At 40.7% G+C, this 25,450-nt stretch overlaps 3 protein-coding genes across 30 annotated transcripts in view; 2 read left to right on the top strand and 1 right to left on the bottom strand.

Moving 5' to 3' along the window:
- mark2b (MAP/microtubule affinity-regulating kinase 2b) overlaps positions 1-10,604 on the top strand; it is a 45,388-nt gene extending 34,784 nt beyond the window's left edge. For 4 of the 16 annotated variants that reach the window (XM_079461275.1, XM_079461266.1, XM_079461280.1 and 1 more), the window contains 3 exons: positions 1,394-1,657; positions 6,561-6,596; positions 8,014-10,598. In XM_079461275.1, the coding sequence (XP_079317401.1) occupies positions 1,394-1,657; positions 6,561-6,596; positions 8,014-8,449 (736 nt within the window). In that variant the 3' untranslated portion in view covers positions 8,450-10,598. Of the gene's footprint in view, positions 1-1,393; positions 1,658-4,062; positions 5,331-6,557; positions 6,597-8,013 lie in introns of those variants that run through there. The other 12 variants (XM_079461279.1, XM_079461273.1, XM_079461278.1 and 9 more) reach the window with 5 other exon arrangements.
- Positions 10,511-19,661, bottom strand: rcor2 (REST corepressor 2). 7 transcript variants are annotated; one of them, XM_079461399.1, is made up of 14 exons: positions 17,838-18,484; positions 16,486-16,519; positions 16,274-16,396; positions 15,900-15,956; positions 15,586-15,657; positions 15,148-15,200; positions 14,878-15,039; positions 14,389-14,513; positions 14,199-14,265; positions 13,468-13,710; positions 12,912-12,989; positions 12,563-12,620; positions 12,107-12,324; positions 10,511-11,972 (listed from the first exon to the last, which is right to left on the bottom strand). In XM_079461399.1, the coding sequence occupies exons 3-14, from the start codon at positions 16,392-16,394 to the stop codon at positions 11,616-11,618; spliced, it is 1,611 nt and encodes a 536-aa protein (XP_079317525.1). In that variant the 5' UTR covers positions 16,395-16,396; positions 16,486-16,519; positions 17,838-18,484; the 3' UTR covers positions 10,511-11,615. The 7 variants fall into 7 exon arrangements, with proteins under 7 accessions (XP_079317525.1, XP_079317526.1, XP_079317527.1 ...); XM_079461401.1 differs by lacking the exon at positions 17,838-18,484 and adding an exon at positions 19,111-19,659 and having other exon boundaries at positions 10,613-11,972; XM_079461400.1 differs by lacking the exon at positions 16,486-16,519 and having other exon boundaries at positions 10,580-11,972.
- Positions 19,662-19,692: 31 nt separating this feature from the next.
- naa40 (N-alpha-acetyltransferase 40, NatD catalytic subunit) lies at positions 19,693-25,417 on the top strand. 7 transcript variants are annotated; one of them, XR_013786961.1, is made up of 9 exons: positions 19,972-20,102; positions 22,190-22,285; positions 22,401-22,453; positions 22,541-22,636; positions 23,351-23,509; positions 23,978-24,061; positions 24,163-24,240; positions 24,411-24,638; positions 24,841-25,417. XR_013786961.1 is itself a non-coding variant. In XM_079461205.1 (9 exons), the coding sequence occupies exons 2-9, from the start codon at positions 21,573-21,575 to the stop codon at positions 24,553-24,555; spliced, it is 714 nt and encodes a 237-aa protein (XP_079317331.1). In that variant the 5' UTR covers positions 21,264-21,326; positions 21,440-21,572; the 3' UTR covers positions 24,556-25,417. The 7 variants fall into 7 exon arrangements, 5 of the variants coding, with proteins under 5 accessions (XP_079317332.1, XP_079317329.1, XP_079317330.1 ...); XR_013786962.1 differs by lacking the exon at positions 19,972-20,102 and adding an exon at positions 20,820-21,169; XM_079461205.1 differs by lacking the exon at positions 19,972-20,102 and adding exons at positions 21,264-21,326; positions 21,440-21,575 and having other exon boundaries at positions 24,411-25,417.
- The last annotated feature ends 33 nt before the right edge of the window (positions 25,418-25,450 follow it).

Genomic DNA, 25,450 nt, shown 5'->3' with positions numbered 1-25,450 from the left:
TTACTGACCACTTTTTTATTGTGACAGATATTTAAGAAAAACTATGTTTAGAATTGATTGCAGTGTCAAGCGCCCTTATGACCTCCATGTGGAAAACATTGCATATGATGTCATAGAAGGGCATCGCTAGGTAGCAGGAAACTACAACTATAGGTTGTATTGTGACGGATATTTAAGACAAATAATTTTTTAGAGTGGATTGCAGGACTGCTTTTATCTGTCTTCAATAACTGGATCGCAAACTCGGGCCGTTTTACACAAGAATGGGTCATTCAAGAAAACAGCCTTAATGCGGACCATTGTAGACAACAAGAAAAAAATATCGTTGGCAAAGGTCGCTTTACCTATGACAGTAGACTATAACATCGGCTACATAACTAGAACGTTTATTGGTTAACATTATCATTCTCCCCTGTGTTTTGTTTGACATTATTTAAATCTGAAGCATTTCAGACACAGATCAAAGAAAAGATTCTTGGGGTTTCGAATACGGACACATTTTGTTAATATTTTGAGTTCGTGTTGACTTCTTGGTTTGTAGTTTCTAGAAGCAAACCAGTGTATGTAGCCTTGTGAAAGCATGAATGAAATAAGGTCATTAGTGGCACACAGCCATGTTTCTGACACCATCACCCCCTCGCTGAAGTGTTCGGATAGTGTTTTGTAATCTAGCTTTTTGGCAGATTGTTTACCCAAAGTCTAACTTCCCTGACTTGTTTCAATTGGCGCCTGGCTTTGGCAATGTTCGGCTACACTGGTTGGCACTTAAAACAGATGTTGGCATGGACATGACATGGTTGAGTGAGATTTTCACAGACAGTGTTCAGAAAGGACAGCAACGGGGGAGCAGGGAAGATTCACTGCACACGCTTTAACACACACACACATGAACAAGTTTTACAATATCATTTGTTTGTGAGAAAGAGATAGCGATTAAGCCGATAACAGGATGAAAAATAGGGTGCTATGTGATTTTCTTTGAGCAGCTGACATTTTTCTCCATTGTGATATTACATAATGTATTCAAGAGATGTATGTCTGAGCTCCTGAGGACTCAAACACATATTGGTTTCTGCTATGTTCATGACAAGTGCAGCTTTGATGAACGTATTAAGGTTGAACACACCCATCATTTGTGGCAGAGCAGTTCTTTCTGCTTATGTAAATGGTGGAAATCAACCTTTCATGTTCTTGCTATCATTTCATTATTCATTCATTGAGGTTGGATTTTTAGTTTAAAACATTTAAAAAAGCTATTAACTAGTATAAATTCAGTAATTAATAAATGCATAGTTATCTATACTTAAATTTTATATATTAGATATATTTGCTTATATTTTAACACTGATCCTGCTATGTCCTAATTTGTTTGGTCAAAATTGCTTTGTCACAGTGATCCCCCACAGAGAGCACCTGGTGCCTCCCCGTCAGCCCACAATATCAGCAGTGCAGCTGGGGCCGACCGAACCAACTTCCCAAGAGGGGTGCCCACCCGCAACACCTTCCACCTCGGGCAACAGAGGGGTGCACGAGACCAACAGGGCTCTCCGTACCACGGAGCCCCCGCCTCCCCTTCGCTCTCCCACGGCAACAGCCAACAAAGACGACCAGGGGCTTCCGGCATTTTCAGCAAGTTCACTTCTAAGTTTGTGCGCAGGTGAGAGAGAAAGAAACTAAAGTACATCAGGGCTGAAAAACAGGGAGAGACAGAGCAGTTAACACAAGGAGCCTGAGTCTGGCTGAGAGATGTGGTGTGAGGATGAGTGCGATGAATGTTGGGTATTTTTGGCAGTAAAGGATGGATGCATTAGGTGGTGATGAAAAACAAGAGACGAGACTTGTTAAATGGAGAAAAAAGACGGCATCAGCACATTCTCACACCTCTGCTTCCTGCTGAAGGGTTAGCTGCGTGCGTGTGTGTCATTGCTGTCATTACAATGAATAAGAATGTGGAAAAAATCTGATTTACTTAAGAGCAAATGACCTTAAGTTCACCCAAAAATGGCAAATTCTGCCATCATTTACTCACCCTCAAGTTGTTCCAAGCATGTCTACATTTTCTTGTTCTGCTGAACACAAAAAAGACATTTGGAAAAATGCTTGTAACCAAACAGTTTTGGGGCACTATTGACTACTATAGTAGGACACACTTCTATGGTATTCAATGGTGCCTCAGAACGGTTTAGTTTCCGACATTCTTTAAAATGTCTCTTTTTGTGTTATACATAACAAAGACATTTATACAGATTTGGAACAACTTAAGGGTCAGTAAATGATGTTCATTTTGGGTGAACTTTCCCTTTGATGTCGATTTTTCCTCACGAAGCGCATGAAGGTCAGGCCTTTATTTGTCATTCAAAGTGCTATTATTGGCCCTAATCTCGACACGAATCTCATTTCTACACATTCATATTTCTCATCAATTTCATCATCCGTGTGTCTAGATTCCAGCACACGCTCTCAACACAATGCTACATTTCCCGCACCTCCGTGGCGACAGTATCCTTGGTAACAGCTGAGGTATTGCATTCCCCTGCTCTATAAATACTGATGGCGGGGACACCTTGGTATGCTCACCTAATACCACCATAGCAGTCAATTTAAAACTTACGCTGCGTAACAATAAAGTTCAACATGACAATTTTTTGTTTAAATAGTGCAATTTTAAACAGCACAACAGAAAACACAAGAGAACTATAATCACAATCGCTCAGATTTCACTGTACAATAGCAGTGTTTCATCTCATGCCCAGTTTCTGATTTCAAAAGCAAAGAATGAAATCACAGCCGCCGTTCCCCAAACAAATCTTTTGTGTTCAAGTGTACGTGTCTGTTTGTTTTCTTTTCTTTTTGTGTATATGTTCGAGGCAGTGTGGGAATGACTCTAACTCATTGAAAGTCATTTAAACTGCATGTGGTCACATGGTCATCAACGGTATGTAATAATGAGTTTTACTTTAAACTCCTAAAGTCAACATGAAACCGCATTTGCAACCCGTTCCTTTGATTCATTTCCATAGGTGTTCCATAACAGTCGATTGTGAAAAATTATATATTCATTTGGGCCTCAGATTGAGACCTGGAAGCGCTTCATCTTACCGATCACAAAGATATCGCATATCCGCATTAAATGACAGAAAAGCATTCTTACATCCAACAGTTATATAGCTATTCAGATGTTTATTTTCAACATTATTTGCCTTTGTTGCCTTGTGACATGATCTCAATAAGAAAAGCAGGTTCAGAAGCAGGGAGATTTCTTATATTTTAATATAGTTGCAAAGATTTGTTGCGTTAGAACAACGTGCACCGACAGAAACATGTTTTAACATATTAAATGGGGTCAGTTGACTTTAAAGGAACAGCTCGGCCAAAATGCAACATTCTCCCTTTTTATTCATTCTCATGCCATCTCAGATGTACATGAGAACACAAACGAACTTTTTTTTATTAAAAGCCCCATCGTGTCATCTTTATATGGGACTTAATGGTGAAGCTCCAAAAGCACATAGATCCGCGGTATCATTTAAATAACCCAAATGACTTCAGTGAGTTAAAAAATAGTAAATAGAACGGTTCATATTTTGAGTTTTTTTAGCGAAATGAACACAAACAGATGGTGAACGTGTCTCGTGACTAGTTTCTCATGTGTTTTTGAGTCCCGTGTAAACAAATCCGAGTCCATGACGGCATTTTAATATAATATTATTTGTTTATATTCAACTAAAGAACTGAAGTCATACATCCAGGATGACATGAACATGAATTTTTAACAGTATTTTTAGCTGCTGTTACTGTTATTTTTAGGGAGTTTGAGTTTGAAACCCTTTGCAGGAGTGTTAATAATTGACAAGAATTGTTTAATTGCATGAAGTGGCCTGTTTTACTAATGTTACCTGCTTACCTTGAAGAGTTGAAACAGATAACCCATCAAATAACCTTCAATTGATTGTTGCCATGCCCCAGAAACCAAAGCACTTTTTGAAAATGTCATTGTTTTTTGGGGTTTTCAATTTACATGTATGCATCTTTCCTTTTTCTTTTTTCTTTTACTTTTTGTAGAAATATGTCACTCAGATTCCCCAGAAGGTAGGCAACGATGACCTAATCCCCCTTTGTTTAAGACCTGTTTGGACCTTATATTTCTCTTTGCTCGTTCCTTATCTACATCCCTCAGTGGGTTTTTTTTCTCTTTTATATCTTTATTTATTTTTGTCATGACCACCACTAACCACCAAATCCAGCCCTGAAAACCCCACCCGCCTTCAACTACCAAAGTAACACCCAAAGCCTCTCCCTGTCTCCATCCCTTAATAGGTTGTTTGCACATGACGTCAGGGCATCTCGCGAAGTGCAGATGGAGGGGAGGACGTGATTTTCTCCATAGGAATTCACTATAACAAACTCAAAATACCTGTGTATTGACCGTTTAAGTCGATCAAACCATGAAAGGTGCTTTTAGTGTGTAGCAAACGTTGATTTTCATGAACGGGGAAAATGTGAGTATTGACTGAGTGGCTTGAAAACCTGAATCTGCGTTTGGGATGAGCCGAGCCGGATGACTTTCTAAAACGCTTAGTAAGGTTTAACGTACCTAAACAACGACCGGTTGAGCTCAAATTTTCCTGCTCGAGAAAGTGATAAATTTGGCCCATATAATGAAACACCTTAACGTACTGAAACAACGCCAACTTAAAAACACATTTCTATTAAACCTTAATTGTAATAAACACTAGCTTCTGTTAAATAGAACAAGCACTTACTCCAGGGATAAGAATAGTCTCAGGTTTAGCTTGTTACTCATTGAAGTTCATTATAAAGAAACCACATAACGTGGCTCAAGGCAGCGACAAACTGTGACCATGTTATTATGTTTAAGTTTGATATCAGTGATAAAGAAATGTATTTATTTATTTTAGTTGTTGTTTTGGTACGTTAAGCTGTTTCCTTATAATGGACTTCTATGGGGAAGAAACGCTTAACCTTTTTTCACTTTCTCCATTTAATAAGGGCTCGTTCTTTAAAGGAAGCTAGTATTTATTACAAGTAAGGTTTGATAGAAATTTGGGCTTTCCTGTTCGTTGTTCAAGTTGTTAAACAGAAGTACTTTGAAATCACTTGCTGCCCTCCAGCCGCGCCTCGTGGTCATAAAAACCATGTGACTGCACACAACCTATTTCCCCTTCCTGTCCGTTTACCTGGTGATCTCACATGTGTGTCCCAGATACTGTGTGTGTCTGACTATTGCCTCTGGCTGCTCAAATGACACGAGCTTTGATAACAACACCTAATGTCATCATTAAGACAGCTAATAGGATATGATGTCATGGAAAAAAAAGAAATCGGCACCAAAATCAACTCCTTTCCATTGATTTGCATACGTCCCCGTCAATTTAAAAAAGCACTTTGTCTTTCTCAAAACTCAACTCTCATCCTAATAAACCATAGCAGTATTTGACTACGATAATGCGATTTTGTTAATGTAATAATAAATGTTTATGTCAGGTTTTGTTTGAAAAACTCTTTGGGCTGGAAGTGAGAGCAGGTAAATGAATGAAGCGTGTTTATCACATTAACAAGGACAGCAGCTACAGAAGCTGAGGCCGAACATCTCCGAAAATCTCCAAACTTTCTCATCACATCTCTCTCTCTCTCTCTCTCTCTCTCTCTCTCTCTCTATCTGTATATTTATCTGAATCTGTGTTGGACTGATGACTCACATACACAGGCACCCGGTAAATGGAAGTCACCATCTGTCTGAAGTCACTAACACACTGAGTTTAACCAAACAAAAAAAGAGAGTTTCTTCATCTGATGTTATTATATTGTGTTCATAACCTGTTTATCTTGAAAATGATGTGATGTTTTAACGACCACCAGAGGGCACAGGAGAGCAGTTTAAGATGCTGATGTGTTTGCGCCCTCTGGTGGACAAAACTGAAATCTGCATATTGTAGTTCATTCCTATTTGCTGAAATGTAATGCTCTGATTTTTTAGATCCTTTAACTGCACTTAAGTGCAGCTTTGCATGTGTTTAACCCCTCGCATTCTCTGAACAGACTCATGTGTGTGGTGTTATTTCTTTACTTTCTATGTTAGTAAGTTCTGTCTTATGTGTGGTTTTATCAGTAGGCGTCTGATAATAACATCGGTTTGCTAAGGGTCTGTTTGTCTGGTGTTTGGGATGCTTGTGTGTTCTGTTATGAGCCATGCGGACTGTAGGGGCAGGTGACTGTTGGATGTGTAGTTACCATGGTGATGGGGCTGTGTAGAAATCCTTTAGAGCATCTTGGGCTGATATTACTTAAAGAATTTGTCAGATTACTCTGTTCATCTGTTCTGTGGTATTTTGCATACATGATTGTTCACACACTTGTTACATTCTCATGAATATGAAATGAAAGCAAGTAAATCGGTGGACTCTGGGGACATAGGTTGGTTCTTGAAGGGTAAATGTTATTATAAGCTCATGTGGTGATAGACTGTCCTCTCACTGTACTAGTACTGAGTTGAGTAAGAACTCAGACTAAGACTAAACTTGTTACGTTTTTTCGAGGAGCCCCTATGAGGGAGAGGGTCAAGAGGAGGGGAGCAGGTGAGAACAAAACACAAGGATTTCTAAATCCGAATGAATCAGTAAAGAGGTGTAGCTGGGCATCGAAGTGGGCTTTTTAATGATTGTTTTACTAGATTGATTTAATTGGAGGAATAATTGCAGAGCGTGGATGTGTTTGCGAGTGTGAGGGAATATTCCTTCGAGTGCCTGAGATGTGTCATGATTTTAAAGAGATTTATGTGTTTTGAGCTTCTTTCTTACATGGCAAACACACGTATAGATGAAGGTTTTTTTGCTTGTGTGTTTGTTTTGTGAACTATTAATAATACTAGTTGTACTTTTTTATACTCATTTATATATGTTCACACTGCTTCAGTTTAGATTAGGGGTTCTCAACCCCCCACTGTATTCAACAATATTCAAATGCCCCCCTCTCGCTCAAAATTTCGACCCAATAAAACATTTCAGAACTTGATATTAACTATTAACTATGAATCTTATCATTTAAAATGGGACAAAATGAGATTTGATTTTAAAGTCATCCTAAGGCCCCCTTGGAAGTCAGCTAGGGTCCCCCTGTTGAGAACCACTTGTTTAGAGAAACACATTTCACTCGCTTTATGCTCTTGACTGTTTGAGTCCAGTAATAAGCTAGATCACAAGTGAGACAAGTAATTAAAAAAATCTTGTTTTCAATATAAACACACAGGACCAGTTCTGACAGAGCGTATCATAATGAATGTATGAAAGGGTTACCATCCCATTTACATTTAGCAGACGCTTTTATCCAAAGCGACTTACAAAGAGTTCGGGGGGCAATAAGCGATATGTCATAAAAGAGCAAGGTGCTTATACAAAGTTACTAGTTTCAACAAAAGCTAGACCACTACCTGTTGAGAGAAGAGGGTTAGTGTACTATCAAATTAACTTCTTAAAGTCCCTGTACATTTGAAATGAAATGCGATAGAATACATACGGTTTACCGGGACTTTTTAAACGCTCAGACTTTCACAGGATGAAACTCTGTTGAGCTGTTATATGTAGTCAAGAATAATATTTCTACTTTGGGTATGTGTGACTTCACATCCTGAGCTGAAGCAGACATGAGAATGTCTGTAAGTGAGAGAGTTCGTTTACAGCAAAAGACTTTCCTCTGTCACATGTGTTTGCACTACATCAATTTACACACACACGTGTGCATGTATTCTCTTTTTCCTGTTGTAAAAAGCCTTCTGTCTCTCTTCAACCATTCCCACAACCCCATCCTCTCTCTCCTTCTTCAACACTCTCCACTCTCAATTTTCCTTCTTTTCTTGCCTCTCAACCATTTCTCACTTTTCTCCCACGCACCTTCCTACATCCTTTGTTCTCGTTTCTCTCTGTTTCTGTTCACCCCCTACCGACATCTTCTCAACCTCCTCCACCACCATCCCTCTCTGTTCATCTCTCTCTCCAGATCCATGCTCAGCAGTGCAGAGAAGTCTGAGAAGACCAGCGTGGGGGCGGAGGATGACAACAAGGACACCTCCTCCTCCCCAGGGGAGGGGAATCCTCCGGCCGCGCCCCTTTCCGCACTCAAAGAACAAGCGAAGCCTCGCTCGCTCCGTTTCACGTGGAGCATGAAGACCACCTCTTCCATGGAGCCCCACGAGATGATGAAGGAGATTCGGAAGGTGCTGGATGCCAACAGCTGCGAGTCCGAGATGCGGGAGCGCTACATGCTGCTGTGCATGGCCGGCAACCCCGCCAGCGACGACTTCGTTCAGTGGGAGATGGAGGTGTGCAAGCTGCCTCGCCTCTCGCTCAACGGCGTGCGCTTTAAGAGGATATCCGGAACGTCCATCGCATTCAAGAACATCGCTTCAAAAATCGCCAATGAGCTGAAACTTTGAAATGAGAAAATAAACGCAGGAAGTGCACAAGTAGCATTTTAAAATAAAGTCTAAGAACAAGTGGGAGTGGAGAAAATTGCCACTACTCAAAAACACGATGTATACTGCTGCCGTGAGACAGGTTTAGGTTGACACAAACAGGAAAAATAGAGCATTGGCCCTTCAATCCTGCATACTGAGATTACAATTAGGAGAACGTTGGGAACATCTGTAAGTTTTCTCGGATCAGTGTCCCTGAAAGGAGACGAGTCGTAGGTTCGTTTCTGCTGTTTTTCCCTCATTTCGGTTTTAAACTCCTCATACACATGCACACACCTGTTGCCAATTGGGACAGACAGCATTAAACATCAAAACTTAAATGGGGGGACCCATTGACCCCCCCTGGTATTCACAGGGTGGAGGTGGGCAGTTTAGGACAGGACTGATGTTTTGGTCCCCCTTCAGACATACACACTCCCAGCATCTCTTATCAACAGGTTCACACCAAACCATATAATCAGAAGTGAAGGGCCAGCACAGCACTGAAAGGATTGTAAATTACGGCGAAAGTGATTTGAATTAATAGGCTGGGGTTAGATTTGCTGCACTGGAAAAGGTGTATTTCGGTTGCCTTTTTATTTTCTTAGAGAAATTAAATGTTTCACTGTTGTATTTACCAATGATTGTTTTAATATTCTTAGGAAACAATATTTTTTGTGGTTTCGTGCACTTGATCGTACTCTGCCTTTGTGTAAAGAATGTCCAAAAAGCACCATATGACTCCCACTGAAGCTTTCACACTCTAGCCCCAAAGGATTATGGGCCGGTAAGAACTTTTGCGTTTAAAAAATATCACTGGAAAATACACAAGGACTAACTAAATCATTCCCATGCCAATGTTGCGACTAAGAACTGATGTAAAGCTCTTTCTCAGCATCCTTCATCCCAACACCTGCCTGCTATGACACGATTCAATCCAAGAACTTTTCATCTCCGTCCTGTCAGGAGGTGCTGGTTTGGCATTATGGCCTTGAGGGTACACTAGGAAAATGTTGAGCGTGTGTATGCGAGATGATGATGATGATGGAGTGTCATATCGGAATAACCAAAAGGCTAGTTTCACATTTAATGCAGAGACTGTATTAACCTTGAGACCACTAGTACCTGCCACGGAGTCAGACATTGGCTGGAGCCTTCAACGGGCGTCTGTTAATTCCAATATTTTGTCGGCATTATCATTTTCACGATTGAAATATCAGACGTCATTCGTGTGAAAGCACATCAGGAGTGCTACACAAGATTAAAGGAAGTGGAGCAAAAAAGCGGGAGGAAAAGGGTACACCGGTGTCGTGCTTCAGTGAACGTGTGCATCCATCCATCCTGCTGAACTGTACTTGCTTGCATGCATCCTCTAGTTGACATTGGGTGCACCGTCACCTTTATTGTTATTTAAAGATGAGGGGATCATGTCTCCATATAAAGTCAGTCAACAGTTTGGAGACAACTGTGCACATGGGTTTATATCTTCATTGAAAATAATGATTTTTCTGTCACGTAATTTGCTGTTCTCACAAATGATCATTTGTTTAAGGTGCTGGGGATCCAATTCTTTTTAGTATTGGTTATTTTCTTCAGGGTTGATTATTTGTATTTACATATGTTTTTCGTTGCCGTAATTTTATGTTGTGTCAGACTCTTTGCTGTTGGGTTAAAGGGGTTTGGATAGAGAAATACATCTTTTTTTCCTTTTGTGCAAAGATGACCATGATCAATAATAGTAATAAAACAATTACATTGAGTCTGGCTATATATGAACAGAGATGTGTTCTAACGCTAAATATACAAAGTGTGCGGCGAAGAATATTATTTTAAGTTTATAGTTTAGTGTTATTTTAAAATTTGTCACCGAATGAGCTTTGTTTGTTTGTTTGTAATACATCGTCCAGGTGCAATGCTAAAGAAGCATTCATGTAAATCAAACAATAGCTCACTGTAATGAACAAAGCGTTAAAGTTTTGTCGCTTGTTTTGTGTGGTTTCCGGGTGGCAAGTCCCACCCACAAATAACACAATTGGTCCAAAACTCAGGCAACGAAATAGACAGTTTACTTGTGGCTTGAAATTTGTCACCCCACACCTTGTTAGACTATAACAAATTGTATCAGGGTTTTGTATGCAACATGCTCATTTGGTAATTCTTCCTTTATTTTGAAAAAAAAATCTGAAAACAACCAAAATGAATCACAAGCAAATCCATTTCACATGTAAACAGTTCTCACGTACAACGTTTTGGAAGAAACGATAATTCTCCTTAACAGCAAGCGTTTTCAGACATCATAAGTGTTTCAACATCTCATGTTTGTGCCTTTAAGAGCAAGATAAACTCAGTGTATTCCAGAGTTGCAACAAAATTAATCAAGTATTCCGCGTCATTGAGTGCTTAGTCAATATTAACTAGTACTACATAAATTCACTACCTAACAATATCTAATCTTACTAACAAGAAAAACTGCCTCACCCAGTCCGATTCTCTGATCATGGCTCTTCAATGGCAGAGTAAACACAATTTCCCAGTTTCCTGATACCAGATGCGGTTCACAACACTCAGTTGTCACACACACTAGATGATGTGCAGCTGTTGCCATAGAGATGGTGGAAGGAACTCACGTGACCGTTCTCATGACAGTTTTAATTGCTATAGCAATCCAGTGTATGTTTTTTACCTCTTAATTTTGGTTAAAATTCAAACTTCTCTACGTTGTCGCCAAACTTTCAATGATAGATGGTGTTCAATAGCTGTAGTTGTGCTTGGGATTGGTAATGAGGTATAACTGTAGAACCTGAGGACAGGTGAGTTTGTGGGGCAGTAGGGTTTTTGGCAAGACTGAGTTTTTTATGTATATGCATGTATACGGAGCGTTCCCTTCTGTCCTGAAGTAAAGAGGGGATCATACTGCATAATTCCCTCTGTGATTTGCATGTTAGCCATCTCTCACCTAACTCACTGAATGTGTTTTGGTGCATTTCCAACCCAGCATTGCTTCCTGTTCAACTGTTTTTATTCTGTCTCTTTAACATTGCCCTTTCACATAGACTTCAAACCACATTTGCAAATTCTCCATTGATCAAAGAATTTGTCTCACTAAAACTCCTAAATGATTTGAAAAAGGGCAACAACTACAGCATGATCAGTGTGACTGGGGGGATTCCACCTTCAGTCCCACCAGAGAGGGCGGCAGCTGTCCGGTAGAGGCGTCTAGAGAGTTCCTCTGTGCCCCCTGGTGGAGCGATGATGCCACCGCAGGTCTGATAAGAGGAGGGGGAGGGTGGTTGTGGGGCGTCCGGTTTTGTAGAGGTCGCGTTTGTAATGGGGGAGGCTGACGTAGCAGGCTGGGGGGTGCTGCAGGAGGAGCAGGGCGCAGTAAGGGTGGTGGTTGAGTGAGAGGTGGGGAACACTGGGCCGAGTTGGTGTTCCCAGTAACACTGGTGTCAGAGGAGGGCAGGGGACTGTCAGAGTGAGGGGGAGAGATACCGTCCATCCTCCCCTATAACAACAAGAGAAATGACAAAGAATGAAAAACGGCACTTCTAAATATTTCAAAGTGAAAAAAAAGTTATAAGACAACAATTTATTCTTTGTTCACATGTTAAAGATGCTCTACATTTCCTCATCCCTCACCTCATCATCTTCCGCTCCCGTCGACCCGTTCAGTTCCACGTCTGCCGTTCTCCCGCTGCCGCCCTGAACCACATCCTGTTCTGCCTGCCATTCACGCAGCACCTCCTCAAGATTGAAGCGTCTTCGGTAGCTCACAAAGAATGAGCTCACCTGTGCCACCGTCTTGTTGCCAATCACGTCTGCTATGGCTGCAAAGTCTTTGCCGTAACGCCGGACAGCTGCAGGATAAGGATGGAAAATACTGACATTATAAAACTGAGAAAATATGAGACAACCCAGAATCCAGCATTATGAACAAAGCAGGTAAACAATCTTTCTAGAGTCATTTGGTTAAAAAGAAGAATTAATTGTACACAACAACAGTAGGTATATAAATGTACTGTGTTAAACACTGAATGGGGTGTGACCACATGCTAAATTTCCTTGAGGAACTTTATACATGATCCTGTATCTCACCCTGTACAGCCAGGAGCTGCTCCTCTGTTGACCAGCGGGAGTTAATTTTTTGGTTGGGCTGAAGAACAAAAGAGCACAAGACAAAAATTTTGATATGGTCAATTATTATACCATATGATTATAATTGACCATAACACAATGGTCTTTGCCCTGAATCCAGATACAGATTGAGTAAGCTCTTGCACTATAGTGTATGCGTTGCTAGCCTTATCTAGGTTTTGGAAATGAACCCTGTTGATAATAAATTCTACACCTTGTAATGTGATGTCTTACTCAATGAAACCTCTGTGTTACAAGTTCTTAATGACGTGTGGATGTGTGTGCCAGAGAAGAACACGTCAGGAAATACCTCTGCTGGTCTCACGCCATCAATTCCATCACTTAAGTTGTGCTTCAGCATGCTGTTGGTTTGCTTGATACTTTGGACCTAATACAAAACAAGGTCATAAAAAGAGAGGGTTGAGTTTGTTAAGTAAACCAGTGTGCCTGGTGGGGTACAGTTAACTTATTTATTAGATCCTAGACAGTTTGGCACTGCATTTTGGTTTGTAGTTATTGATTAACCTTTCCTTATATTTCAAGAAAATATTTTAGCTGCTTTTTTTTAATAATGTAGTCAATAATCTCATTTTATTTTCTCTTTCCAACAGAAAGACTATGATGTTATGCAGTAATGTTTTAGGTGTCTCAAAAGGGACGTTACATTTTTGGTAATATGGTTAAATCATAAAGTAACAGAGTTCGGTAGTGCACAACCTGTGGGATACAAACAGTTCAAAACTATTTAGTGGTCTTATTTAATTCCAGCTATGTACAGTGTATGTAGTCAGTTTGCATAGGAACTACCAATAGCACTGACTAGATCATTCGACTGTTCACAAGTGATGTGTCTGTGTGTATGTCACCTGTCTCTTAAGTGACACCAGCTGTGTGTCCACCTGTCTAATGGTAAGAGTTCCTGAGTCAGTGGAGGCCGAGACAGCAACAATGTCCTCCTGCTCCAGGTACATCCCTTTAGGAGGTCTCCGGCGAGCCCGTAAAGGATGGTGTCGATACTGTGCACCCTGGTTCTCTTTCCGTGTCGGACCAGTCTTGCTTATGCCTTTATCGCTCACTCCTCCACCCTTTCCAGGGTGCTGCTTTGCAGACTAAAATGCACAAACACATGAACAGTAAAACAACTACAAAAAACAAACTCAAAAATGACTAAACTAATTTGTTCCCTGCACATCTTTGTAGCACACAAAAGGGATCTTTTGTCCGGAAGAAACCCCAAGCAGCCTTTTTACCCAACACAGACACTTCATTCTGCATTCAAAAGTAAACTTTTCATAAATATAACTAATTGAAAAAGTTTGTCCACTGAAGCTCTCAAATCCCATCGTACTCTCAAACATATTTGAATTGTTACGTGTCCCCATAACACAAGCAAGAACCAGTGAATGCATTGTTTTGTTGTGAGCACTATCAACTGTTAATGTATGGAAAACAGTTGCAATCATTTCCTTTGTTTAAAAGGGCACAATTAAATTTAATTTGTGAACTGTGCGGTTAAAATATCTACACCTATGATATTAGCATAAACAGTTATTGATCAATATCACTTTATAAATAACGTTTAACAGTCACGGCTCACCTCTTTTCTGGCGTTAACCTCAAAGTCACTATCGCTGCCTGGATCTCCTTCCTCTATCTCATCATTACTGTCAGGAACGAAAACACACACTTAGCAACTCTGTACGTCTGGAAACTGTAACTTAACTAAGTATTCATCTTCATTCCTCTACACGTTTCTCTCGGTGTCCTTTTCTCTCCCATCCTCTTACCTCTCATCCTTTTCTCTTTTGCTGAGGAGCTTGCGTGCTTGCCGGTCCATGACGCTGGTCCGGGTTCTGGTTTTCTTCCAGGAATAGTAGTATTTCACCAGACTTGAGATCAGTTTGTCAGGCAGCTGTGAAATAAAAATGCATAAATGTGCGATACACACACTAGTTCTTAAAGCTGAATACACAATTCCAAAGGCGATTAAAAATATATTTCTCCAATCCTGGATTGTGATAGTTCTATGTTTTTGTGTAATGGTTGACTGCGATTAGACACTGTCACAGAGCTGTAAAGCTCACGGAAACCCGATTCAAATCAATAGTTCAAACGGTCAAAGACCTCGTCTCGCCATGACTCTCAACAAAGACGAGCGATTCTATACTGGGCTCCATCTACATACGCCTGCTCTCCTGTAGGCAATTGTGAGAGCGGCAGATGACTCTTATATAATCCATCTTCCCTCCATCCCTCCCGTTCTCTCTCCCTCTCACCATCTGATGGATGCGATGGAAGCTCTTGCCGTGGAAACTGAAGGCCTGTTCGAAGAGAACTTTGTCTTCCACTGTCCACTCATCAGGAAAGGGAGTGAAGTTGGCCAGATCGGCCAGTGACTTCTCCACATCATGCTTGTGCCAGAGTAGCATGCCAAGAGCCTGTTGAAATAAAACATCTCATCAGACACTGTCACATCCCACAGATAAGGTTTTGCATTTAAGACTAGTATATATTTTAGGTCTATAATGTGTAATGGCAGCCGGTACCTGTTCCATGTTGTACCCATGCTTCTCTTTGGCCAGAAGAATGTACTCATCCACTGAGAATGAGATAAGAGAATGTCACGTACATTTTTATTAAAGAATATACAATCGCATTGACCCTTTCATAGAATTAAGAGTTGCCCAGTGCAAAAATGTGACATGGCTGTGTGGAGTAACATTTGTTAACAATGTGATGAATCGCAATATTGTATTATATCAATTATATAAACAGAATAAAACTACGGCAAGTAAAATGTCACTTGAACGGGTATACAAGTAATATCTCATTCCCATTGACCAATCACAATCAGGTATTCCAGACAACCATGAAATACATTAGTAGTAGTACAGTGCTACAATATGACTTCTTTTTAAGACTTATGTTCCCTCAGAGTACTCATGAGCAGTTTAGACATTTCTGTATGTGAATAATATACTTACACATGGCATCAGACACTTGGCTGTTGGGTGACCACACCAGCATGCTCCTCTGGTCCTTCTCACTAGAGCAGTCTGCCAACACAAGGAAACACGTCTGTCACGTAGCTGCCTCGCTCTCACGTCAGTAATTCTCACTTTAGTGCCATACAAAAAAAAACTCTTTATTTGGTGTGATGTTCTATACTTATTAACATTAGCTGATTTCTCTCTTGTGTCCGATGACTGTGTTGTGCACCTTTATCGTGCTATAAAAATGGCTAAGGCTTCATTTAGTTGGAGTGCAGTTATGAAAGAGAATCCCATTTTCCGTTTACCTGGTTTATATTCCGGGATCTGTGCCTGGTAGTCCCCGCCAACGCGAATCATACTGTCTGTTTAAAAAGAGCAAGAGGGACGGTCAGGGAGAGAATGAAATCACACCGGCAGGCAGAGTCAGAAACTGGCAGTGCGTCCTCACAGAGGGCAGAGGAGGAAAAGTGGGAGGAGACAGCAGGAAAGAGAACAGGGAGCCCTACCTCACAGAGCACACATAAATGGGTGTCTACTCGTACAGACACAAATCCACAGAAGTAAGTTTCACTTTAAATAAGCAATTTGGGAAGGAAACTCTTGGCTGCCATATGAGTGAATTTAGGTGCAGATGGTGGCTTCGGGTTGTTGTGATGGTGTGTGCATGTGTCAGACGTACCATGTGGGTGTTCCTCATCACTGCTCTCGTCCTCGGAGTGCTGGCTACTGCCATTCGTGACGGTTTTGGCCCTGCTTCGGGACAAAACACCAGAGCCTGATCGCTCCATCACCGATGGCATGGCTAAAGGAGAAAGGCGATTCACAGGGTCAGCATTTGCTTTTGTTTTGAGAGGGAAAGTTCAGCCCTAAAGGAAATCATCATTTACTCACCCTCTGGTCATTTCCAACCTGAATGACTTTCTTTCTAACATAGAACACAAAAGAAGACATTTTGAAGAAAGTTGGTAACCAAACAGTGCCGGCACCCATTCACTTCTATCGTATGGACATGAAACCATTGCAAGTGAATGGACGCCGGTCAACAACAGTCTTCGAAAAAAATGTTGTGTTTCTGCGGAAGTTATACAAGTTTGAAATCACATGAGGGTGAGTAAATGATGAATTTTCATTCACAATTTGTCCTCCAAGCACTAGCAGCATCCTTTCACAAATGAATTCATAATTTAACCAAATATGATTTATTTATACATAAAAAACTTCTGCCAGCACTTCTAACCACAATATAACACAATACAGAACAGGAGATCACGTCACAGCTAGTAATAGAGTTGTGAATATGTATTGACAGCCAGAGAGTCACGTTCTTTCAAACGGCTTGGTTTATTCGCGAAGATATGTCTCTCATCACAAACATCAAAACTGAACTACATCTACTTTGTAGAAAGAGATTTAAATGCGCTTGCTTGTGTGTCTTAAGCGGCGGGTGATGGAGTCTCGAGCGCGGGACACGGAGCGTGCAATGTGACAATAACACATCACGTTCGTGCGTTTTAATACCAATCATTTCATCAAAAAGTCTTTCTTCGCTCAGGCTTTATGTCTTAATGTCGGATAAAACTATGCCATTGTGATAGCAAACCACCAAACTGCATCGCTCGTTGGTTTTCCCACGTCCAAGACACTTAACGTGACCTCTAGCAAACAAATAACCGACTATATACCGTTAAAAGCTGGTAAAGTGGACACAAAGACGGCCGGGCTCTATTTGTGAGAAGACCACATAAAACATATCGATACAGAATTATTTGACTTAACTTTGCTAAATGTGAATTATTTGGCATAAAATTCAGACGACCGTTAGTTTAAGTTTACGCTCAAAATCACTCGAGTGCGCGCGTGCGATACAATGACGCCGTCACGACCATTATGGGCCGTGACGTCATAAGCAGGGTCTCTATTGAATGAAGTTGCCGTCTGGTACACCGTGAATTAAATGCACTCTTCGGATGCGCGTAAAAGACTTTTTTCGCGGCGGTGGGCAGCGCTCGGCTAAACGAACTGTCCCTATCGAGTCTTGGCGGCGTTTCAATTGAAAACAGTTATCAATTGTCTCGTTAAACTCCTCGGAGGGGTCGCATCACTCCGTCCACCATCCAATCATCCGTCCCTTGTTCGTTTAAACATTTCTGCAAGTAAACGCGCACGGATCGCGCACGGACGACGATGATACATCGCTGAAGCTTAAAAAGTGAAGAAAAACGAATCATCACATTTCTCCTCACCTCGCTCTTCTCACGGTCGCTCGCTCAAGTCTGAGTCCTTTTGTGTGGAGCCACGCTTATGTCCCTATTCCAGTTGTTGGCTAGCTGTCGCTGAACATTTGCCTTACAACGTTAGTTACGAGTCCGAGCAGCAGTTCATTACCTGCCTTTCCTATTCAAATTTGCAAAGCGACAGACAAGTGCTCTAAAACGTCATCTCTGGGCACGTTTCCTTGTGTGGCTGCAACTGCATATAAACTTGAGTGGATATTCACACGTTTCTCATTCTCTCCGGTTCACAGCATCGGCCGCATAAAGATCGTATCCGTGTGTATGTGCCGGGGAGACCTGAGAACCTCTCACTACCGAGATAACCTTCCGCCCCGTTCGCCTCTCCCCGACTAACTTCTATGTCAATTATATAGTCCGTTATACCGGCATCGGAATGAATAAGTAATACGAGCGATGCATGGCTCGCTTTTCGTAAGGTCGTCTTTCGAATCAGATAAATTTATCCGCTGTAAACAAAATGTTTATTGAAATCCATCATAACATTTGTTATTTAGAGGTTGATGTCGTCTGTATGTTTGGGTTTCGAGCTAATATTTAAGCGTGTCGCTAAAAGCTCTGTAATCGATCAGTGTGTGGATTCAAACGACGCTTACTTTGTGTTACCTGCGGTGCCCCCACATTAAATCATACGGAACTACTTCCTGCTGTGCGCGCGGAGGGATTCGTCAGCTGTGCAATGCAGTGATGAGGCTGTCCAGAGCTTTCACTAATGTGTGCCATAGAAGAAGAAAAAAAGACTAAAACTTGCTTATATTGATGACATTAAGGAGCATTTTATGAAAGCATCATATTTTAGCCTTCAAGTATAGCCCATTTATCATGTCAAGTCAAACAGGGATGAATGAGTCTTACAATTACTGGAATTACTGGCGAAAACAAACTTAATATATACACAGCTCTTATGCTGAAATACATATTAAAATAAACATAAAACTGAATTCAGATTGATCTCAAACACCCCCTCCAGACACTATTCTGCCAGCAGGCCCAAGTGATGAACAGATGCTTCCTGGCACATCCATAAGCATTGATATTCTTTCTTTGTGGCTCTTTACTTGCAAACAAGAACAGAGACAGACATACCAGCACTTGTGGCACAAGACCCCTCCCATCCATCCTCTCTCTATGGTTTTCTCCCTCTCAAACCATCTCCTCCCTCCTCTCTTTTGTGCCATCTTCCCAGTTCTCTGCAAAAGCACCATCTCCATTTTCTCCAACTCACCTTAGTTGTCCTTTTTATGATAATCTATCCTTGTCTTTTCCTCCTCCTCTGTTACTCCTCTTCCTCTCTGTTAGACTTCCTCCATCCTCATCACCTCTGAGTTCCTCTTTCCTCCCCTCCCCCTCTCTCTATTCCTCCTCTTCTTGCACCCCCCAACGCGGGCGTGCACGCGCGCACATACACACCAGTCAGAGAGTCTAATATTCTCTGCTGGCAACCACAGGCCTCGTAGTGTAGCAGCTACCCAGTTTTCAACACACAACCAATCGTCAGATATACACATGGAGAGGCCCGACCCATTGTTATTTCGCCACATTAATGCGGCCTTGTTTGTCGGCCCCGTTGTCTTTATTCAGAAACGCACAACAGTTATTTATTAAAACCTGTAAATCACACAACTCGAATAGGCTTAGATCAAAAGTGCATACGTGATTTTAATGTGAGTTGTGGTGCAACGGAAGCAGCGATTTTAACAGCGGTAAACTCTCTGACCCCCCTCGCTTCCCCTCCTGACAACGCCATCTCTCCCCGTCGCGAGACAGATTACCCGAAAACAAAAGATTCGAGGCGGGGCTTTGTGAAGGGCCATCTGCGTGAGGGGCGGGGCCATACATTTTACAGCGATCAACACATGGAAATGCCCCTTACGTTACGTCGCTGTCACCTCTGTTTATTTTTAATGGTCATTGAACGCATGTGGGTATCGCATAAGAAGTTCTGCTCTTATTTTAAGTGCTATTATACGTTTTAACATCCATACAACTGGTACTGAAAAATGCACACTCAACGCAACCCACATAATTCGGTCATCGTCCTTGTGACACACAGTAGTATGTCACAGACGGTAACAACTTAGTTGTTGCCCTGCAGTCAACTACTGCTTCCTTGTGGACAAAAGGGGTACTGATGAATTGGAGTTGCTGTCTTTGCCGTTTGCCCATCAAATACACTTTCTCTGAAATCTCTTGTCATTAGTTTCCGAGACATTTCAGGTAAGAGAAAATTCTGTCATTTCTAATTAGTTTAACTACTCTGCTTCAGATTAATTTAATAAAACAGATTAAAATGATTTACAATACAAAACACGAAGCTTTTTTATTCTCATTTCTGTCAAGCACTACTAATGATAAACGATTAAAAACTACTTATGATCAAATATATGTTTTTATAACTCGCCGGGCACTTCGCATTAAACCCCATAAATAAACAAATGTTATTGATAACTCAGTTAAAAGACACAGTTCGAGTATTCCCTTATACATGACATAAGATGTTGAAGTCTAAAGAGTTCACGTTTGTTCTTCGAGAGGAAAGCAAAGGGTTAATTGCTTAACATGTTTTGCTCTTTATCTTCTGAAGTTCCACATATTTAGCATAATTTATTCCCGATAAGCATGACATTGAAATTAAAAGTGAAAGAAAACCCGCAATTCTATTTATAGATAATACGATATGTGAATTCGATACGCTACATTCCAGTGTATGAGAGTAGGCTACAACTTTGTCACGTCATATTTGTCCGTATCATCCGTTACAATTCTACAGGATTTGATGCTTGCAATCAACAAAGTCAGCATTATTGACGTTAACATCTTCTGTTTGGTATTAAAATCAATTTATTTTAATTGCTTTATGTCATCATACATCTTCACTCGAGGAAGCATGTGGAGCCAGCCTGAACCTTAACCCCATCCCCTATGTCGTCATTTCCCCAAGACTCAGCGGCTGCCGCTAATGCCCAATGCTGCTGAGAGGGAAAGAAAGAAAGAGTGAAGAGAGGGAGGGAGGAAAGAAGGAGATAAAGAAAGGCAGAGCGGAGCGCGGAATTTTCGTTCCTGTTTCTTGGCGCGAACCTGGCAGATTTTTTAAGAACATCGATGCTTTATAGATCACTGCTCTCGAGCTACCGAACGTTGAGCTGTTGTGATATTGCAGACTAGCTAGGTCGTTAGCATTTTAACATTCTCCACCACAAACCGCATCTCATCTCTAACTTCTTTAAAGCATTTTAAGTACAGTAGTCGCGTCAAGGCGGTCGTATTCAATCTACACAATGGGGGTGAGTTTGTCCGTGTTGTGTGCTGTTAGCTTTGCCTTTTCAACGTTAACGTCACTTGGGTTTTGATAAATGCGTGCAGCAATTTAAACAAAGACCTGATGGAAGCATAACTCAAGGACTGCGTGTTGTGTCTGATGAGCTCATGAAAAGCGAGGAGGTGGTAGTGAGGATTTCATGGTTTAAAATGCTCGGATCTTGTGTAGATTCTTCTTGTGTAACGTTACAGTATGTTCTTCATAATATCGACCTCTCGTTTCTGGCTCATTTCAGGCAACTTCGATCGTCGGTCGGCAGCGCCACAACGCTGATCTGTTTAACAAGGCAAACTGTTGCCGTTTTTGTCAAATTTACCAAATCAACATTTACCGACCGGTCGAAACCTTAAATCCAGACGAAGTAAGAGATGGTGAGCGATTGGTTAAGATCATACAGATCTTAATCGGCGGACATGATGCCAGACAGCCGCTGCGATATTAAAACACCCATCGACATCACTGCGTTCATATATAATAACAATCGACTTTGAATTGTACATTAATGGCTGCTTTTAGTAGAAGGAACGTGCATTTTAACGACAGAACCCGCCATCGTGAAGCCTTTAACAAAGTATTATAATCCACGCTCGTCTCCACGTGCTTCAAGAGTTTTTCAGCACCTGTTTCCTGCTTTTTATGCCGTTTTACCTGCAGATGAAAAAACGTTCTTCCGGTGTTTATAGCGGAATATAAAACGTTTCTTTGGTATATTATAAATGATATGCAACTATATTATGTAACACTTGAAGTCTTAACCTTAAAATTATCAACACGCAGCCGGCGATGGACCACTAAACGGTCCGGGGTGTGGACTGTTGTTGTTTTATAACATGAAAACCAATTATTTTAGTGAAATGTGCATGTTTCTTCTTTATTGTACCTTTGTTTTATCTATTCACCCTCGAAAAAGTATAAGTATGATACAGTTTTGTTCAGTCTGTGTCTGACGATTTGTATTTGACACTGCTTCTCCATTAACATTTAGAGAAAGTCAAACCGAGCAAAGGAGAAAAAGCAGAGGCGGCTTGAAGAAAGGGCAGCTATGGATGCTGTGTGTGCCAAGGTGGTTGCAGCCAATAAGGTATGTCATCTTGAAAATGCCTGACAATAGTCATTTGCATAGTTTCAATATGTCTATGTGTACAGTGCTTACAACAGCGAAGTATTAACTTTGGCGTTCAATGGTTTGGTTTCAGCTTGAAGACCCATTTTCTGCCTTTCCAGTGTTCAAAAAGTATGACAGAAATGGGTACGCTATGTTTTCCCTTTTACCATAAATGTTCCCTTTTACCGGCAAAACTGTGAAATTGTTTCATTGTATTTATGTCTGTCACAGGTTAAATCTGGAGATCGAGTGTAAACGGGTATCTGCATTGAGTCCAGAAACAGTGGAGTGGGCCTATAATTTGACTAGAGCCAACATGCAGACGCTGTAGGTATTGAACAAGTCACCATGTGGGATAATATAATGTCCTATATGTATCCAAGTCTGTGAAAACCCAGCTGAAGCTGAACTGTTTTCTTCATAAACTCATCTTTCGAAAGGCAAAGGATATTTTGTGAAAATATAACCTTGATATCTTTATGGGGGAAGAGATCTGTTTGGTAACTGACATTTTTCCAAAGATCTTCTTTTGTGTTTAGCAGAACAAAGATACAGGTTCAGGACAATCTGAGGGTTAGTAAATATTGACAGAATTAGTATTTTTGGGTGAACTATCCCTTTAATTTTTGACAGAGCAAAGGCATGTCAAAAAATTGAAATCATAGTGAAATTAATGACCAAAATCAAACTTTCATGCTTGTGATCTCATATAAGGTCTTATCTCGCCTTCAGCCTGGATTTCACAGACGGGGTCACAAATTGTTATTGCTAGAAGGTTGTGCTTTTCCCCCCAAATATAGCATCAAAAGATTTTGACTTGAATTTCCCATTGATATTCCAGTATATCATGTGGACAGAGCTGAAGTCAGTTGAAGGTTTACATATAACATTTAAGTCAAAGAGTTCCCTGGTGATCTTAACCTCACTGGTAATTTTCCAGGGGAAATGGATGTTTGCTATAAATCCGTGGGGACTGTGGTGTTTATTTAATTTCTTTGGTGTTTAATAAGGTAAATGTGGTGTTACTTTGTGTTCTGGCAGATATGAACAGAGTGAGTGGGGATGGAAGGAGAGGGAGAAAAGGGATGAGATGAAAGATGAGAGGGCGTGGTATCTCCTGGCCCGTGATGCTGATTCTTCCCCTGTAGCGTTTTCCCACTTCCGATTTGATGTAGAGTGTGGAGATGAAGTTTTGTATTGGTAAGTTTCTATATTTTTCACTCGGGAACAAGTTTGCCTGTTCAGCATGGAAAAAAGTATCATGAATCAAGATTTAAATTACATTTTGTAATTGTAAGTGTAGTGGAAACAAGCAAGTAAAATATAGTGATAAAGCCATTGTACTATACATGGAGAATATAATTGGTGTCATGACATACCTAAAGTCTAATTTAATTTGATCCAACAAATGGCAACACCAACATTCTAACACAGTGTCTACACCAGACGTAAACGATACGATGCGTCAATAGACAACAGAACCCATTAAGAATGACACATTGTCCACTCCGGACAGCATCAATGATTATACTGGTTTCAATTGTCTTTTGTCACGTTGTCACTAGTATAGACATGATGTAATGGATAGTATGTTTGAAATCACACCTGTCGTGTTCTCTCTAATGATGACAGAGTGCATTTGACTGATTCTAATAATGTTTCCTTTAGCTATGAGGTTCAATTAGAGAGTAGACTCCGACGGAAAGGCCTGGGAAAATTCCTCATCCAGATCCTTCAGCTTATCGCCAACAGGTATCACATCCAACACGGCATTCCTCACACTGAATTTATGTCCGTTCAGTACTTTTACGAAGAATCGTGAATTGAAGTTTCTTGCTTTGTTTCTTTCACAGCACACAAATGAAAAAGGTCATGCTGACAGTATTTAAACACAATCATGGGGCTTATCAGTTCTTCCGGGAGGCTTTACAGTAAGTCCAATGCGTCTTGATGAATTCTTTATAAAAACATCATCAGTATATGATGTTCTTGCTTCACATCTTCATGTAAATTGATATAGTATTGAATTATTAACAGTCTTAGTGATGTTCCTGGAATTTTTATTCCATGTTAAAGCATCAATACTTTATTATCCTTTCAGTTTCGAGATTGATGAAACTTCACCCAGCATGTCCGGTTGCTGTGGAGACGACTGCACCTATGAGATACTGAGCCGAAGAACAAAATATGGCGAGGCTTCGGGGCACGCACACGGAGGCGGCCACTGCGGAGGCTGCTGCCATTAAGCGCAAGCCTACCAGTATTGTTTCTGAGCGTCTTGATTCCGTACCCTTCTCCACAACCCTGACCCTTATAACAATCTGTCCATGTATGAAGGCCACTCTATGCTTGCTCTTGGTTTTAACTTATGCTCATTTACAGTTTCACGTAAAGTATTCCACTCTCAGTCTCATTAATGGCCACTGTGAGCCAAATTTGACTTCTCTCACCTCAGGTATCAGCATGGTGAGGTGCAGCTTGTATGTCTGTGCATATTTTTCATAACAAAAAAAAACGTTTTTCCTCTCCAGATTGTTGAGTTCTATCCTATTTTATGGACACCGTGAGTGAATGCAAGTGGTGGTCACAACAGCCATCTTACTCTACCACTTTTCAGGGTAAATGTATTTTAACAAAAGCCGAACTTTGCTAAAATATCACTTTTAAGAATCCGAAAACAACAACGTACTGTTTATGTAATCACTGAGTTTAGACTGTCTCAGGTCATTCAACTTAAGCTTGTAACAAACTATTTTATATCAGCTCTATTGGGGAACTGGTGGATGAGGTTTATGTTGTTTGATTTGCAAAAATGCTTGGAAAGTTATGATGGACCCTTAGTGTAGAACTTTCATTTTACTTTTTTTATTGTAGCATTTTATGTCATTACTGTATATTTTTCTTCCCTGTATATAATCTGTTTACCATGTACATTTTATTTTCCTTCACGAGGTCATTGGAAACAGTTACACACGACTTCGAAAGTGACAAGAGTTTGATTGGTGAACGTTACTCTCGTGTGCTCTTATTATTGAACGGAAACGAAACATCGTTCCAGCTTTGTCATGTGTTTGGTTTGTATGCAACAAATAAAGGAATCTTGTTTGACTTATTGAAGTTGGCTGATGTTTTTTAAAACGT

The sequence above is a fragment of the Barbatula barbatula genome (assembly GCF_947034865.1).
Source record: "Barbatula barbatula genome assembly, chromosome: 1".
NCBI classification, from domain to species: Eukaryota; Metazoa; Chordata; class Actinopteri; order Cypriniformes; family Nemacheilidae; genus Barbatula; species Barbatula barbatula.
This window is presented reverse-complemented; position numbering and strand designations above follow the sequence as displayed.